Raw genomic sequence first — 16437 nt, 5'->3', positions numbered from 1 at the left:
GATATCAATATTGAGTTTTTTTTTCTTTCATAATCATTTAGAATAACTACATCATACCCCTGAGGAAACCAAATAGGCGAAACGTCATGAGATAAATCTTACTGCCTTAATTTAGCCCTTTATAACTTACCTTTTACCCTGGAAATGCTTCACAATGACAATCTTCTCAGCAAGGAAGGCAGGGTAAAGACCTGCTTCAATCCTGAGTACCCCTCATGCAGTGGTTGGAATAGGGCCACCATTGTCAAATCTATACCTATCAGCTCTGTGGGCTTTCCATAGACATTTTCTAATAATAAAAATACATCAGACTTAATTATTTTATTTTGTTTATTAACTCAAACTATACATTGTGTAGTCATTCTTTAAGAATTCTGCACTTGCAGTTTGAACACTTATAAATCAGCAGCATTTCATAATAACAGTAATGACTGGTAGCTGCATGCGTTCTGTTGTAGAAAGGATTGGTAAAATCTGGTGCTTGATATAGTATGTGTTCTCACATTTCAGAGCATGACAGCTAGCAAAGCCTCTTATTTCATTGCCTTTCTTTTCATAATTCAAGGGCATAAGGAAGTGTTCTGTTCAAGGTTCCAAAATATATTAACGGTAACTGAAGTTACAAATACTTCCTTTCTAATTACAAGAAAGCTATTTTCAAGTCTTGGGGGGATGGGGTATATAATATAGGAATATGGTCAGTGATGAGAATTTTTTTAACATGACATAAAAATAGTTTATATAAAAATATATAGCAGTCTAATTTTTCTTATGGTTCATAAAATATATACGCCAATATGGAAATAAACAATATTTGGGCATGTACAATCAAGCACCATGAAAATATGCAAAGTGCATATCTAAATGATTCCAATGGTTTAAATACTCTTTGTATCTCCTTCTTGGATAAGCCAGAAGGTGCTGTATGGAAGAAATGGCTTTTCAGATGGGCACTTACACTTGGCCAACCGACAGCACTTTATTGTACATTGATGTACTAAGATGTTGCAAGCAATCAATATAAGGAAAACATACAACGTTATGAGCAGCTGGAGATTCTGTCCACCCCTCTTTCCCATCAAGTTTTTTTTAATGTTAAGCTAAATTTTGTGTTCCTCTTACCACTACAGTCTGTGGAGTTTCAGGTTGGAATAACAAAAAAGTATACAGAAAGAAGCTGAAATCTTGACCTAACTTTGTCCTTTGTTTTATTGTTGGAGAGATGATTTTTTTGCCTTTTAGCTGCAGATAATTGTTTCAGTTCACTTATGTTGGGTGATCCGAACACGTCACTCATCAACAATACAATTCCAATATGAATATAAAATTCTGTTTGGTAAAACAAATCCACAGGTCTGTCTAAAAAGCACCAGTGATAACTATTAATTACAGAAAAACCTGAAGAGAAGAGCACCATTAAACCCATCATATTGGGGTACTGTACACCCAGGTCATGAAACATTTTAACTTTTTTATGGAGTGCGTACACTCTATCTATGAATTCCCAGCATAGCTCAATAGCTACGAATTTAGAGAAGAAAAAAAAGGAACAACCAAGGTCGCTGCTTGTCTAATCACCTGATTAATATTATGTTGTGCATTATATAAGATGGCCTACTTTCTGTGTAATTTGGGTGGCATGCTTGCCTTGCAGCGCTAGGGTACCTGGTTCAAATCTTAGCTAGGTTTCCTCCTACATTTCAAAACCATACTGGCAGGTTTACTGATCTCCCCCAAAATTTGCCTTAGACTGTGGTGTGAGAGATTAGATTGTACACTCTTTTAAGGGACAGTTGGTGATGTATCTATGGCCTTAAGCACTGCATATTATAAATACATGATATTTTATCTGCTGGTTATATTAAAGATGACATAATTAGGCCAGTGCTGTTCATCCCATAACTTGCACTTATTCATTCTATGATTTCATACACAAAAATGAAACCTAAAACCTTTTCATAAACTGGGCACTGCAGACAAAATATAGACACTGCATAATTTATCAAGATCAGTAAATTATTTTACTGCTTTTATATCTTTTTACTGTTGTGGACACCCGTGGCTGGGGTAGCTGAGCTAAGCTGTGCACAGCAGGCCCATGTTTGGTCATTACGCCTATTAATCTGTAGTTTGTGGTACTTTGGCTGTAGCTCCCCTATAATTATATTTGGGGATATAGGCTCAGATTTATTCATAGCTTTGGTTTATGAAGTTGTTTTAACTTGTCTGATCAGTCCAGGTCTGCTTATATTTCCTGTCCATGTCCTCTACATATATTTTGTAATGACATAAATTAAGTGGGCTGCGTGGAAAAAGAAGGGTAAAGGTTTACATAATTGCTGCCTAGCTGAGACATGTACAAGATGGAAAACATACAGTACTGGTATAAATAGCAGAGATGAATTACACATTACACAAGGTATGTTGTTATAATGAACACAGTTTGGTTTGCATGCTAAAATATGAGTACATGCAGGGTATGCATCTCCATAAAGGACGTGTTCTCCCCCATTTTTACATTTTGCAAAAAAAGAAAAAGGCACCATTGTCAAGGGAATATGTTAATGTATCTCAATCTGCAAGCAATGTGCATTGCTGGTAATGTGCAGATCCAAACCTAAAATGTTTGGAAGATACCGGCTTACTTTGCCCAAAATGTAGTCATTTAAAAAAACACAATTCAATATGTTATTCAATTAACTAAATTTGCAACACATATTATAGATTTTCAGATTAAAAAAAACAAACAAATGTACACAAACTTTAGTGCACATTAGTATGAAATTTAAAACACCAAAATCCAGGTCAGCTGCAGGCTATTTACTACATTCATACTTCAGGTCGCCATTGGTTTCTTTCTCAAAGAGTTTGGAGTCTCCATGGTTCAGAACTATGAAATCTTGCTGGCTTAGTCCATAGCGTTCCAATGCTTCACTCAGTTTCAGAGGCGGGTCTAAGTAATGCTAAAAACAGAAAAATACATTGCTGATCTGAAAACTATTATTCCATACATTTTTGTACTAGCAGTGTTATCCCCACCCCCTTTTACCCAGGCACATCTTTTGGCTGTTTGTGGGTGGTTACTGATGAGTTGGGTCACAATACAGGGGCCACCACCCATCTACAATTTCTTCCCACCCAACTTAAAAAAATTTCTGGGTTTAGCACTAGGTATAATTGTTGACATATTAGTAACAGTTTAAACAAATTTATATTTTCCCTATATTTTAGACTTATCAGGGGAGATTTACAAGTTTGCTAGGACATAAACCTAAATAGCCGAAATATCTGATTATAAGCCTTTGTTCATATGATGATGAGAACAGCGATTCCTAAGCCATCTGAGAAGCTGGCAATCTGCAAGTCTCAACTATCATGGTTGTTCAACATAAACAAGGATCTGTGTTTGCCCTATGGGTGGCCCATGAAGCTGCCAAAGCACATTTGCTGATGGTAAGGAAACTGCAACCTCTTCTGCAGGTGAGTTTTAGGACTCAACCCCTCACTGTCTCCTCAGCAGCGATAAGGCTATCTTCAGTTAGCAGACTGCAGAATGGCAGATATTGCCCTGACAATAAAGGCAAGGAAAATATCTGCCCATCTCTGCCATAAGGGATGTGTTTCCCCATATCGATGGTGGTACTTTATGTTGATTTTGTTCTGCACTGCCTCACTGGCCAAGTTGGGAAGAAGAGTGGTATCAGTAGTCAATTCAGCAACACCATTCATTATTAATGGAAGATCTGTATGCATGTACTAAAGTTATATTTAGAGGTTGAATATTTGTGATGAACATTGACAGAGCAATTTCTTTTCCCTGTACATACTTATAATCACCCATTTACTTTGGCAATGCTAAAAAGTACCTCTAACAGCTTAATTTACCCTTGCTTCACTTAAAACCCTGTCACCAGACCATTCAGCAATTGTTCCATAAAATCTATTTTATTCGTAATTGTAGATGTCTCACTTCTGGAGACATCCTAAAGATGTTGTTGCTGCTGGGTACTGCCACCCGGGATGTTATGTTAGCAGACTCAGAGCATTCACTTACCTATTCCCTTTCACTCTTCCCCTGGCAGCTACATTAAATTAAGGGAGAAGTAAAAAAAAACTGCAAGGAGGGAGAAGTGTGTGCTAAAGGAATAGACTTCTTAAAGTAGCAAGATGCTAGTTAGAATTTTAAACACTCGATTTTTCTGTACTTTTACCTGCAGTTTTTGAAATGCTGACAGTATCATTTTAACAATGCTTCATATTAGCAAATTATGGTACCTCATTAGCTAGTGCAAATGTTCCCCAGTGAACCGCAACAGACTTTATGGCACGAACATCAGCATGTATTCTAACTGCTTCTTCTGGATCCACATGTTGACACTTCATAAACCATCTATGGACATGAAATACTGAGATTTAAATGAATTGTACAGAAAACATCATAACTTTTAGATATCATGATATTTGGACTACATTAAATATTACACATTTTTTTTTCTACAGAATGCTTGACTTTAAATACATCTTAGTCTTCTCAAGTAACATGTAGATTATTGGGGTCACTTTTACCTTGCAAGGAATAACTCACACGGTAATCATGCTGAAAATTCACTTTGCAAACAATACTCAATCGGGTGCAGGGAAATCAAAGAAACAGGACTTTTACCTACATACCATTGGTCGGTTGAAGTCAGCAGAGCTTCACCTTATTCAATAAGCTTTGTGAATTGTTTTTTCAAAGACAAAATTTTCTTTGCTAAGTGAACAGCCTATTTATTTATTTACTTGATAACCACTGAGCAGAAGAGGGACAAGATGCTTCAGCACCCAAAGAGAAAAAAGACTAAATTGTTCATCCACCCCCCCAAGTAAACTGTGAACTACTTCAGTGGCATAGTTGTTGGAAGTTCTAATATTCTGTTTGCACCCTTCTCCTGAAGACACCCAAGACAGTCACCTCTTCAGCCTAACTCACCACAAACACTTGGCTCTCACATTTACAAGAGGTTCCTGTCAAAGTGAATAGTATCTACCCCTTTTGTTGGACAGCTAACTATGTAATAGACAAAACTCAGAGAAACAAACCCTGTTTGTGCCAGTTGTAGTCTGCATCATACATGTCTTTTTTTGCCTACATTTTCATTTAAGTTTGTTGTAAATGTTAATGTGCTAACAAAAACAATACTTTGTTTTAGATGGAGCCCAACTCCGTGAAGTACAATCTCTTCACCTATATTTCCATCTCTTTACCCATGTGTTACAACTAACAACATTTTTTCTGATGAGTTCTTTTTCCTCATACAGGAATCTATATTCAGGAATTAAATTAATTAAAATATCACTTGTATTTAGTCCTGCCTATTACCAAAAATAAATGCCAGCTCTGTTTGAGATCTATTTAAAGGTGTACAAATCATCTCTGGTATTTATATCAGAGTGCTGAAGCCAGCAATGAACTAATGTCACTTTAGGCATTAAGTGACAAAGCCATGGGATCCTCTCTGGCTGAGAAAGCATGGCCCAGTAATCCTAGTAATCGGTGGCTTCATTTGTGTGATATGTGCAATCACTAAGGGCTTATTCACATGGAAGTATTTCCTGTGGTTGGGACCATAATTTATTTTAGCATTTGGGAGGCCAAAAACAGCAATGAACTGCCAAGGCCTCCTATTATATTCGAATTAAACAAGAATGGTCAAAAGGGTTTCTTATTGTTGGTTTTCAGGTGTTTGTGAAAAAATTGGATTTGTGGTGTTTTGAGTTGTTTGGTGTAGCGTCCTATGGTTGGTTGTCTTGTCAGCCACTTCCGTAGACACTGCATGTAATCAGGGATCTGCTTTTGGGCAGATGAAAGGCAGTTTTGAAGCTTTTAGGACAAAGTACTAATAAATAAATGTAACCACTTGCTATACCTTTCTTTCCTATACAAGACAATCACAATGCTCACCAAACACTACTGTTGTGGTTTTAAGCATTTTCCTGCCTTTGAACCACCATATGCAAACACAAAGGAATGCTTATTGGTTAATGTTAGGTGACTGCCACCTTTACTTTACCACCTGTCTGAACAAACCATAATTCAGTGTTTTTACACAGCACTATTGGCCAATACTATCAATGTAGGTTTTTTACTAATGCTCTTTTCATTTACAGTCAAGGAATTGGGGTATTTTAGTCGCACAACAAACACTCCATACCTTGGTTCATAAGCTCCAATAGGAATTGCGGCAACATCAAAAGGTCCGAATCTCTTCCCAATCTGTTCAAAAGCAGCACAATACCCAGTGTCGCCAGCAAAAAAGAACCTATTTGAGGGTCCAAGAACAGACCAGCTTCCCCATAGTACTTTGTTATCATCAAATGGTGTCCTTTTGCACCAGTGTTGGCAGGGTGTAAAAACAAAGGTCACCTCATCATGTCCAGGAACACAGTTTTGCTCCCACCAGTCTAATTCAATTACATTTTCACAGCCACAGCTTTGCATCCAGTTTAAGAGGCCCAAGGGAACAAACCACCTCAGTTCAGTACCAAACCGCTGATTCAAACCAAGTACAGTGTTGTAATCCAGGTGATCATAATGTGTGTGACTGATCACAACTGCATCGATTTTTGGAAGCTGTTCAATAGTACATGGTGGCCCTCTAAAACGTTTCGGACCTGCAATACTAAAGGGAGAGGCTCTTTGGCTAAAGATTGGATCCGTAAGAAATATCAAATCATCCATTTCCACCATGACTGATGCATGCCCCAACCAAGTAATTCGTATTCCATTTTCTGTCTTGCCTATCTTGCCTGGATATTTCACAAAATATGGCTCAATAACTGGAAGTGTCCTGTCAAGTTCCTAGGGAAAGCAAGATAACACATTAAAGACATCAAAGCAAGACATTAAACAAAAAAAAAATACTTAAAGCATATGTCAAGGAAAAATTTAACAAATTCAGTACATGTTTGCAATACATGCACATTTACCTATGTTTTACTATCTTTCTCAAGATCTTTGGCCATCAAAATTAGCAGTGCCAGGATAACAATTTGTGCAGGAGGCGAGTTCATTCATTCCCGGCTCACGCAAGGTAAGCTGCGATTGTCAGGTTTCCCGGTCAGCCACACCTGAGCTGCGCATGCCCCTTGTGATCAGGCAGGTAAGGCAGAATACTGCGGAAGGAGCATTGCCTGTCCCTTTTTGTGACCTGCCTGATCATGTATTTTTCAAAGTGAGACTTTAGTTCCAATTTAATTCAATATTCAACAAGCAAACACTGGGTGGTAGGGCAAATTATACCTCTGCATTTTGCATTGTTAGGGGTCAATTGATATAACTTGCTTTTAATTACAGATAAATCAAACTCAGGCTTTTAATTTTTACACCAAACACACATAAATGTTAATGACAACTTAAATGTATTCTTCATTACAAATAAAAAATTAATTCACATGACCATATTGTCCTTTCGTATAAAAGGAGGACCTTTTGGGTTCAATCAAAATCATTCAATTCTGTTATCTTTCTTTCCTTGATCTATCAAAGGCGACCATCCTCAGCACAACCTAAAGCTACCGTCACACCTTCAATGCTTCTCCTCTGATAATTGGCTTAGGGCCAATATCGGACAAGAATCTGGCGTGTGTACAGCGGCCATTGTCCGAACGACCGTCCTTGCCGATTCACGGACAATGAGCGACCGTAATAGAAGTGAAGGGGAAGAGCACGCAGTGGGGTGCTGCTCCGTCGTTCTCCCCCTCCCCTATCCATAGAGCAGAACGTTGCTGTATGTACAAAGCTCATTCATGCATCGTGCAGTCCTTAGTCGTTGGAAAGGATAGTGAAAAATCCTTTCCAACAACAATTATTGCACGTGTGTACCCAGAACCCTAGAACTAAACGTTTACAGAAAGAAACAGAACCTGTATCACATACCTCTTTGGAATGGGGGATATTGCTGTTATTCTTCTCTGTTATAGCCCATTTAAGAGCATTGTAATAGGAAGGATTCTTCCATGTAGGCCAAGGATTGACAAATCTCCCATTTTTGTCCTTCATGGATTTAGTCACATCCTCTTCCAATCTCAAATCAAGTTTAAAGCTCTTTCTGGAAGACCGTGAAGACTCGCTGCTTCTTGAACTGCGGATTGAATTTTGGCGTTTCCGAACTGTCTCTTTTGGGTACTGGTTAGATGTTAAACATTCATCATCCATTTCATTTTCTTCTGAAACCTTATTTATACTAAAACAAACAATTAAAATCCATATTAGGTATGCAAGTTTTATATAACAAATATGCATGCACAGATTTGCTAAACCAAGATCCGATTTATGCTAGGAAATATGGTGTTTTAGAGGTGGCAAGAGTAAAAGAATATTCCTACCACTTGGCATATAAAACTGGTAATAGGACACCGAGACAAAGGATACGGTATGTTCATACGGTAACAGGACCCATTGGATGGTAATACATCCAAAGTAAATACTACATTTGAAATCAGTTTTGTGCTTCAGACAAGAGAAATTTGTCTTGCCTATTTCTACCCTTGTTTAATGCTCTGGAATGCTTGTTTATGCCCATTTTTCATTGTTCCTCTGACTGATGATCACCAGTAACAATGACATCTTTGAGGAATCTTTACACAGTGTGTCTATGTACAGCTAACAATAGGCAGCTGTGAAAGCAGTGCTAACCCAAATAATAAGCCAATTACCACATATCACAACTGCTATAATATAATTATTTTGTATTTACATAACACCACATATTACTCAATATATCATGCCCTTAACTGTCCCTCAGAGGGGGCTCACAATCTAATGTCCCTATCACAGCCAGGTCTAGGGACAATTTTTGAGAGGAACCCCAAACTAACTGTTTTTTTGAAATATGAGAAGAAACCAGAATGCCCAATCAAAACCCATGCAAACTCCATACAGAAACATCTTGGCCGAGATTCAAACGCCGGACCCTTTTGCTGCAAAAGGCAACAGAGCTAGCCACAAAGCTATCAGTACTTTGTAAATCATAGTTTAAACAACACCATAAGCTTCTTGGATAGAATACCTGATTGTCTGAAGTGTATAGGAATTGTGATATTTATAAAGCCAGAAAACAGGAGAGAATGCAATTAACATGAAAATGTGACAGCTAGACAGGGTGGATCAAAACATCACTGTCCCTGTTAGTGCAATCTGCACTGTTCTAGAGGATTTCATGAAGCAGCACAATAGTACTTGTTTGAATAGTTTATTTAGCAGTCCTACAACTAATTACTTTATCTAGCAGTGGTATCCTGCAGGTATCAGAGGTTGTTGGGAAAAATTAGGTACTTTAAAATGCTCTTTTTTCTGACGTTTGTGAGCAGGCCCCTAAAGCGTACCTAAACTCAGAATTTTCACTTTACATGAAAGGGTAGATAACCCTTTGTGTATGGTACAAATTCAGTGCAGCACCGTCCCCTAATTCTCGTCCGCCTAGGCGGTCGAGAATAAATGGAAGTGCAAAGCCTCCCGGGACACCTAAGTCAGGCATCCCTGGAGGCTCTTGGGTGCTCCTTCTGCGCATGCCCGAGCATCTCGGGCATGCGCAAAAGGAGCCTTTTGCTCAAATGTATTTTTTCATCCTACGTCACCTGATCTCGTGCCTGGGTCGGGTCATGTAGGATGAAGTACATGGAAGAGAAGACGAAGATGGCGGCACGTGGAGCGCCGGCCCAGATGCCGGCCACCCCCGGAGTGATCGGACTGCCCTGCGGAATTCTAGGCGAGGTGAAGGTGTTTTTTTGAGTTTTCAGTATAGTTCCCCTTTAACATAATTACATTAAGGGCCACTGTACTAAAACGTACTCCTGGTACATTTTCTATGTGAATTGTTCTTTGGTTTTAATTGTTGGACAATATGAGGCCTCCTTGTGACTTGTGCATGGATGGGTGGCCTTATAAAATGTTAACTGATAAAAAGGATGAAGCCCTCCTCATTATGTAGGGGTGAAAATGCTTCTTTGTGTAATTTTACTTACCCTAATACCTTGCTCCTGCAGGCAGCTCCTCCAGGTACTTAACCGCCAGTAGCCTTTTCTCTGAGACACTCTGTGCAGTGGTTGTAGGCCTACATGTCATCCTCTACAATAGAGAATAAGTATCCCTGCAATATAAGAAACACCAAGGTTCTGGATACAGCCTGGAGTTCATCAGGAAGGGGAGAGCACTGCATAACAAGGTCTGTCCTATTTAAATAAACAAGTGTGCTTATTGGAACATTTTCCTCCTACTACCTTTTCCTGCAACAATTACCTATTAAACTGTTAAAGCAGAACTATAGCCCAACCTTACAAATTTTGCAATCAGGCATTATTTTATTTTATTGCAGAAAGGGACTGTGACAAATCAAACATACCTGTCTGTTCCCTTTCTTCTTTTAAAAAAATGATGCTGGGCATCTCGGGATCCCCAGGGCTGGTGGGGCGAAGGAATAAAATTTTGCACGCATGTGAGGGAGTTATGTCAACAAGGATCAGACACCCGCAAAAGAAGAGGATGGTGCCCACAACAGAACAGAGACAGGTAAGTATATTCAAAAAAATTCCAATCAGACAGGAATGTTTATTTTATTTCAGAATATTGCCTGTCCTTTCTGCAATAAAGAACCTGCCAGGTCCCAATTTTAAATTTTTAGAAATAAATCTGCTATAAACGTTGGGTTTCTCATCACTTTCTGTACCAGGACACGGCAATAACAACCTCAACGTGATTTTAACCTCACTACTCTATCCAGAAATTGAACACTTTAAACAGTACATTGAAGGCTCAGTGGCCAACTCTTTGCAGCACTAGACTCTGCCAGCCAGCCAGGACACTACCTCAAAGAATTGATTTTAAACTGTGTTAATGTCACATGACTCTGGTAGGGACAGTTAGTAGGATGACTATGGACTTTGTATCTGCGTAATATGTCAGTGCTAAAATACAAGATAACCATAATAATAAAACTCATCTGATTAGTCAGTATTACAGTCTATTCAAGAGTGTGTTCAGCAAAACTTGATTCTTAATAGATTTCGATATATTGCCGTTTTGATTACTTGTACAGATTGTAGCATCTGACCATCTTACAAATCAATGTATCTCCTTTCAGTAAAACGTTTTCCATCTACTAAGCAAGAGGAGGGGAAACAATTGCAGCTCTTCAGTCGGTCCATTTATAAATCTGCAGCTATTCACAAACCATCTGCTTGTGATTTTGGCAAGTCAACATCTGAATGTTGCAGTGCAACCGGAGGTCAAACTTTGCTAGAATTCTGAATAATTTATTATAAGAACAGTCACAGGGAATGACACCAGATTTGTGCATAGCGGTATACAGCAGACTGCAGAATAGCACCTGCATTGTTATGTAACAAGTTTATCCAACAGCACGATCTTCATTTAGCAATGTGTCAGTTGTTCATGCGATGTGCAATACCCCCAGACAATTCTATTTATAACACAACTATTCATATCCACTGCGAATCCTAGAATACTTATCATTCTTGAAGGCCTTACGTTTCCAGGAAAGCCGAGGAAACAAGGTATAGAGTGCTACCTAAATCTTGTTAAATCTTTGTGATTAGAAGCCACTGGATAACATCGACTTGTGACATTCATATCAAATCCAATCCTGCTGTTTACATAACCGGCTAAATATATAACACCCAGCGTTTCTATGTACAATCATGCTAAGCACAAAATCATAACTTGTGCAATACAGACAGTTATATTACACAGATCTGCTAAGTTTACTACATATATTGTAGAAAATTGATTTCCTAAATGTTGGTAAAGCTGAACTAAACCCTGGGCATACTCACCTGTCCCTATTCCATTGCGGGCTCTGCCATCCTCTCCCTTCTTTACATTATGATCTTCAGCCATCATGCCTGGGGTGACTTATCTCCCGTGTGTTGATCCAGTCCTAGCACCCAAAAAAGAAGCCGGGTATCCCTGGCATGTGCAGCTCAGCCCATTCTGAGAGCTGGGCAACAATCAGAAAGGTAACAATTCTTATTGCAGTAGGAAGATTGCCTGTACTTTCTGAAAGACCTGCCTAATGCCCAATTTTTAGGTAACAGTTATTTAAAAAAAAAAAAATAACAGATGGGATTTCCGCTTGGAAAAACAAGCATTAATAGTGAGCTGGCATTAATAGTTAAAATACAGATTTATGAGACACAGTTTAATATTTAAATAATTTATTATGAATCAATAATAGTTCCCTATCAATGCTGTATTGGTTTTATTAACTGAAAGATTTGAACTAAAAATTATAATCACAAAATCACTGCAGCCAAAGCATCCTCCAACCCTCAAATGCTTCTCTAAATCTATGGTCCTTACTGTGGAGTGAGTGAATCTTTTTAAAGTGAATCTTTTAAAATAAAAATTGTCACCAGACAGGTTCTTCATCGTAGAAAGGTCAGGCAACACCAGGTGGACGAGTCTTGTTTTGGCTGCCTTGTATTGGTGTTCTAAAAGGCTGCATTATGATGTAAAACATGAGCCGACCAATCAGCACAATCACATAGACGGATCACCAGCTGCCCTTCAGGAACAGACAATGGATGAGGGACACGTGATGATAGTTTTGGGTTGTTACAAAAAGGTTGTTTTAAGGTAAGCGAGAACAGTTAATTTGTCAATAGGTGGGAGTGAGGATTTTTCTCATTTCATGGATTTGAAGTAGAGATACATGTAAAGATTGATTTCTGTTTTTCAAATTACAATGTAATAAAGTAGGAAGAAATACTCTAGTTTTATGGGCCACGTGTTCAAATCTATCACCTTTATCTGTACATTTGTTTAGATAAAGATGTTTGTCTGTTCAAATATGGAGAAAAGTCAACATTCTCCATGGGTGTATTTACTTTTCCACATGATGGTATATTGCATTTATGGTTTGGGGCTTTGTTATCTGATGTACCTTATCATCCTAGTTTAAAGCTGCAATTATTGTCGTTGGAAAGCTTTTTTCATGATCATTTCCAACGACTAAGCACTGCACGATGCATGAATGAGTGCTGTACACCGTTCTGCTCAATAGAGAGGGGAGGGGGTGAACGACCGAGTGCCACCCTGCTGTGCGCTCTCCCCCCTCCCCTTGCATTAGGATCGTTCAGCGTCCATGGATCTGCCAGGATGGTTGTTCCGACGACGGGTGCTGTACACACGCCAGATTCTCGTCCGATAACGGCCGAGCCAATTATCGGGCAAGAACAATATACGTACTACAAACACATACACATGTGTACGTAGCTTAAGTAACAATCACCAAACAAACCCAGTGCAAGGACAGTTCTAGGCACCTAAACTAATAATAGCCAAGTAAGAAAACTTAATCGCTATAATAATTAACAGGTAGAAAGAAGTGATCTGTATACAGGTCTACAAGACAAATGGACGAACCGTAGCACCAATCTGACCCACATTTAATGAAAACGGGCCCCTAAATTCCCTGTGTACCCTCATACAGCTGCACAAATAGTGCATTTGTTGCTGTCAATTTTTATTTCCTCATTTACTTGAAAATATGTTAAAAAAATAAAGCATTTATGATTTCATTTTCATGTGAGTTTAATATCTCTCAAAACTGCTAAGGATTAGCAAAAAAAGTGTATTTTGCTCTTTGTGCTGAATTAGACCCCCACAACCTAATCTCTTCCTTGTACAAAGACTGAGAATAGCTTCCAGCTCAGACAATGGTTTGTTTGGGGATTTGGTGTGGGATTACCTGGTAACTACACAACACGTTAACAATCTAAATTCCTGAAGTTGAAATGTCATTGTTTGCATGTAATCCTGAAAAATACAAAGGCCCTGTTCACTTCCTGTTTGTGTTACATATGTTGCAGTTTGTCCTTTTGGCAATTTGACCTTACTGTTAAGAAAAGCATCAAGATCTCAAAACTGTAAGACATATTTACAACCAAAACATTGAACATACTGCAGTTTACCAGCCATTGATGAGGTGGCTCCATTGGTTTTCATTTTTCATGTTCTGGTCATTTTAAGCAAGTACAAAAAAAATGTTGATCTTTTCTTCCGTTAATGAATAATCACCCTACCCCCATGTAATGGAGATGAGCAGATGAACAAAGACAGACATACTTGAGTAGCAGCCATATTTTCCTACAATATGACAAGAAAACAATATGATGTTTGTGTAAAATACAGTAATACTGTATTATTTTCATATAGTAATATGGTGTACGTGTGTGAGTTTGATGCACAGAACATCTCTATAGGACAAAACTATTTGCTGGTGGTGGTCATGAAATTGTGAAGATTGGTGCTCAGTAAAAACATAAAAGTGATAAATGACAAGCAGTTATTGCTCATGAAAACCCAAGCATCCTCTAAAGGAACCCTGGGGTCTTTGGAGCACTGGAGCAACTTTTTTTGTTGAAAAATAAACTAATTTTAATATGTCTTCATATTAAAATTACTGGCATTCTTTCACATAACAAATAGTGTCTAAATGATAAAAGACGCTGCTTAAAGCTCAAGGCTTTTCATTGGTATATTAAACTTTGCATGTGCAGTGCATTCAGCCATGCAGTGTGATCAGCCATGCAGCAATCACCAGTTACTGGATTGTGCCATCAGGATGTCTAGATAGCGCACAAGCTAAAGCTGTAACTTGCTGACTAAAGTGTATACACCTTATCAGACTAATAAATAAAGGAATCCTATGGAGTCATAGTCCACTGCATATTTATCACAGATTATTTTTTTCTAAGATTTCTATTTCACTGTGCAATATTAAAAAAAAATAGAGTACAAACTATTGTGGGCTACAAAGCATAATATAAAAAAAACTGTTTAATAATAACTGTGGGTGGTTCATATTTACACTCCACTTACAGCACATTAAACTGCTGCAGACTTCTAGGGGCACACTGCCAAAATACATGCCAGGTAATTGCAGAACTCGGAACTCATTCATTACCTATAAGGATATTGAACGGAGCAGACACATGCCAATCCAAACTGTAGGCACACTGAAATGCTGTTGAATTCCTTTTATAAAAGTTACAACATTTTACTATCTAGATTCCAAAATGCCATTTTTGTACTGAAAAGCAACCTATAGTTAATAAACCAGTTCTCCTATCTGCTACCCTCTATAGCTGTACCTACTTACCTTCCCTTCCTTCTGGTGCCAGGAGTGAGGAGAAATCCCCCGGACTTTAGTCAATGTGTCCTCCCTAATGACCGGTAACAGACTACACGGGTACCAAACACTACGGAGAGCGAGGCTTCAGCTCATCACAGCCTAAAGCTTGCATGGCTTCCTCAGTTTGCTTCTGGGGGCCAAACAGACTTGCATGGGATGCATGAAGGAAGGTGAGTTTGTGTGGGTGGGCATGGCTTCTGAAAAATAAGGGTTGTTTATACTCCTTACCCCCCTAATCACTGACTCTAAAAAGTTGGAATTACAATAATTAATCATACTTACCTCACTCCTGGCTGCTGCTTTGCTGGGTGGAGGTCACCATTTGTTCCGGTAAGTTCCTGGGGTGCACAGAGGAGACATCCCGGTACATTGCAGGTGAGTCTTTCCAGTAGGACGGTGCCGCCATTCACACCTACACGCCATAGGTGCAAAGTGTGTCACTGCATAAGGGCCCCAGACCCTCCTCTGTCAAAAGGGGCCCCTAGTTCTGCACAGGGGCCCACCACTGGCTACACCTGCCACTGTGCAGAGGAGTGGGGTAAGAATAATTGTAACTTATTTTCAGGTGTATTTTCTCTTAGTAGTGTGAGGAGCTGAAGATTGAGAATGTGCCGTCTATTTTAGGGAAAGCCCATTGAGTGAACCTGTCGTGCTCAGTATGGATTCACTTTAATATATTACATAAAAAAAAGTAAGCCGAAATACAGCACAGGTGTGACCCTAAATGTAACTTTTTCGTAAACCATCCCCCTATATCTCAGCCATCGCTGACCACGCCCTCCCTCACCTGCACACACGGTGACCCCTCAGCCCGCTCACCTCTCCGTTTCCATGGCTTCCTCCGCCATTGCCTGGGCTCCTACGGCCCGCCGCCGCTGTTCAGTCCCGAGCACGCCGCAGTGATCGCCGGGCCTGCGGTGCAGTAAATGTCTGTCAGTGCGATCAGTGCTACTAACCGAGCCTGCGGGCTGTGACACAACGAGGAACTGAGACCAGCTCCCGAGAAACGAGCGCCTCCACCTCAGTAGCATGTCACCGCAATCCGCCCGCCCCGTGACGGCGATAAGCCCGGGCAGTGGGAGGGGTGACTGCTGGGTGTGCCGGGGACCAGCATTCGGGGCCACACATTGAGGTACCAGACACGTCCTGTACACGGGGAGTGCTGGGTACAGCTCGGGGAATAGACAACACAGGACTCCGGTGTCCAGAGTGTGTAATATACAGCACAATACTTAGCACATGG

The 16437-nt window shown here is 39.5% G+C and overlaps 1 protein-coding gene across 1 annotated transcript; it reads right to left on the bottom strand.

The window, feature by feature from the left end:
* Positions 1-316: 316 nt before the first annotated feature.
* Positions 317-16257, bottom strand: NAPEPLD (N-acyl phosphatidylethanolamine phospholipase D). Its single transcript, XM_072401715.1, has 5 exons — positions 16014-16257; positions 7919-8225; positions 6195-6841; positions 4276-4390; positions 317-2963 (listed from the first exon to the last, which is right to left on the bottom strand). Exons 1-5 carry the CDS (start codon positions 16223-16225, stop codon positions 2817-2819), a joined length of 1428 nt encoding a protein of 475 aa, XP_072257816.1. The 5' UTR covers positions 16226-16257; the 3' UTR covers positions 317-2816.
* Between the last annotated feature and the right edge of the window lie 180 nt (positions 16258-16437).

Source organism: Pyxicephalus adspersus, chromosome 2, assembly GCF_032062135.1.
Source record: "Pyxicephalus adspersus chromosome 2, UCB_Pads_2.0, whole genome shotgun sequence".
In the NCBI taxonomy this organism is placed as follows: domain Eukaryota; kingdom Metazoa; phylum Chordata; class Amphibia; order Anura; family Pyxicephalidae; genus Pyxicephalus; species Pyxicephalus adspersus.
This window is presented reverse-complemented; position numbering and strand designations above follow the sequence as displayed.

Bases quoted from the DNA above. Each gene is read 5' to 3' on its own strand.
- NAPEPLD (XM_072401715.1), bottom strand. From the start codon at position 16,225: ATGCTACTGAGGTGGAGGCGCTCGTTTCTCGGGAGCTGGTCTCAGTTC. The intron at 8,226-16,013 runs GTGAGCGGGCTG...TGTTTGTTTTAG, and splicing joins GAAGCCATGGAAACGGAGAG to TATAAATAAGGTTTCAGAAG. The intron at 2,964-4,275 runs GTACCATAATTT...TTCTGTTTTTAG, and splicing joins CATTTGCACTAGCTAATGAG to CATTACTTAGACCCGCCTCT.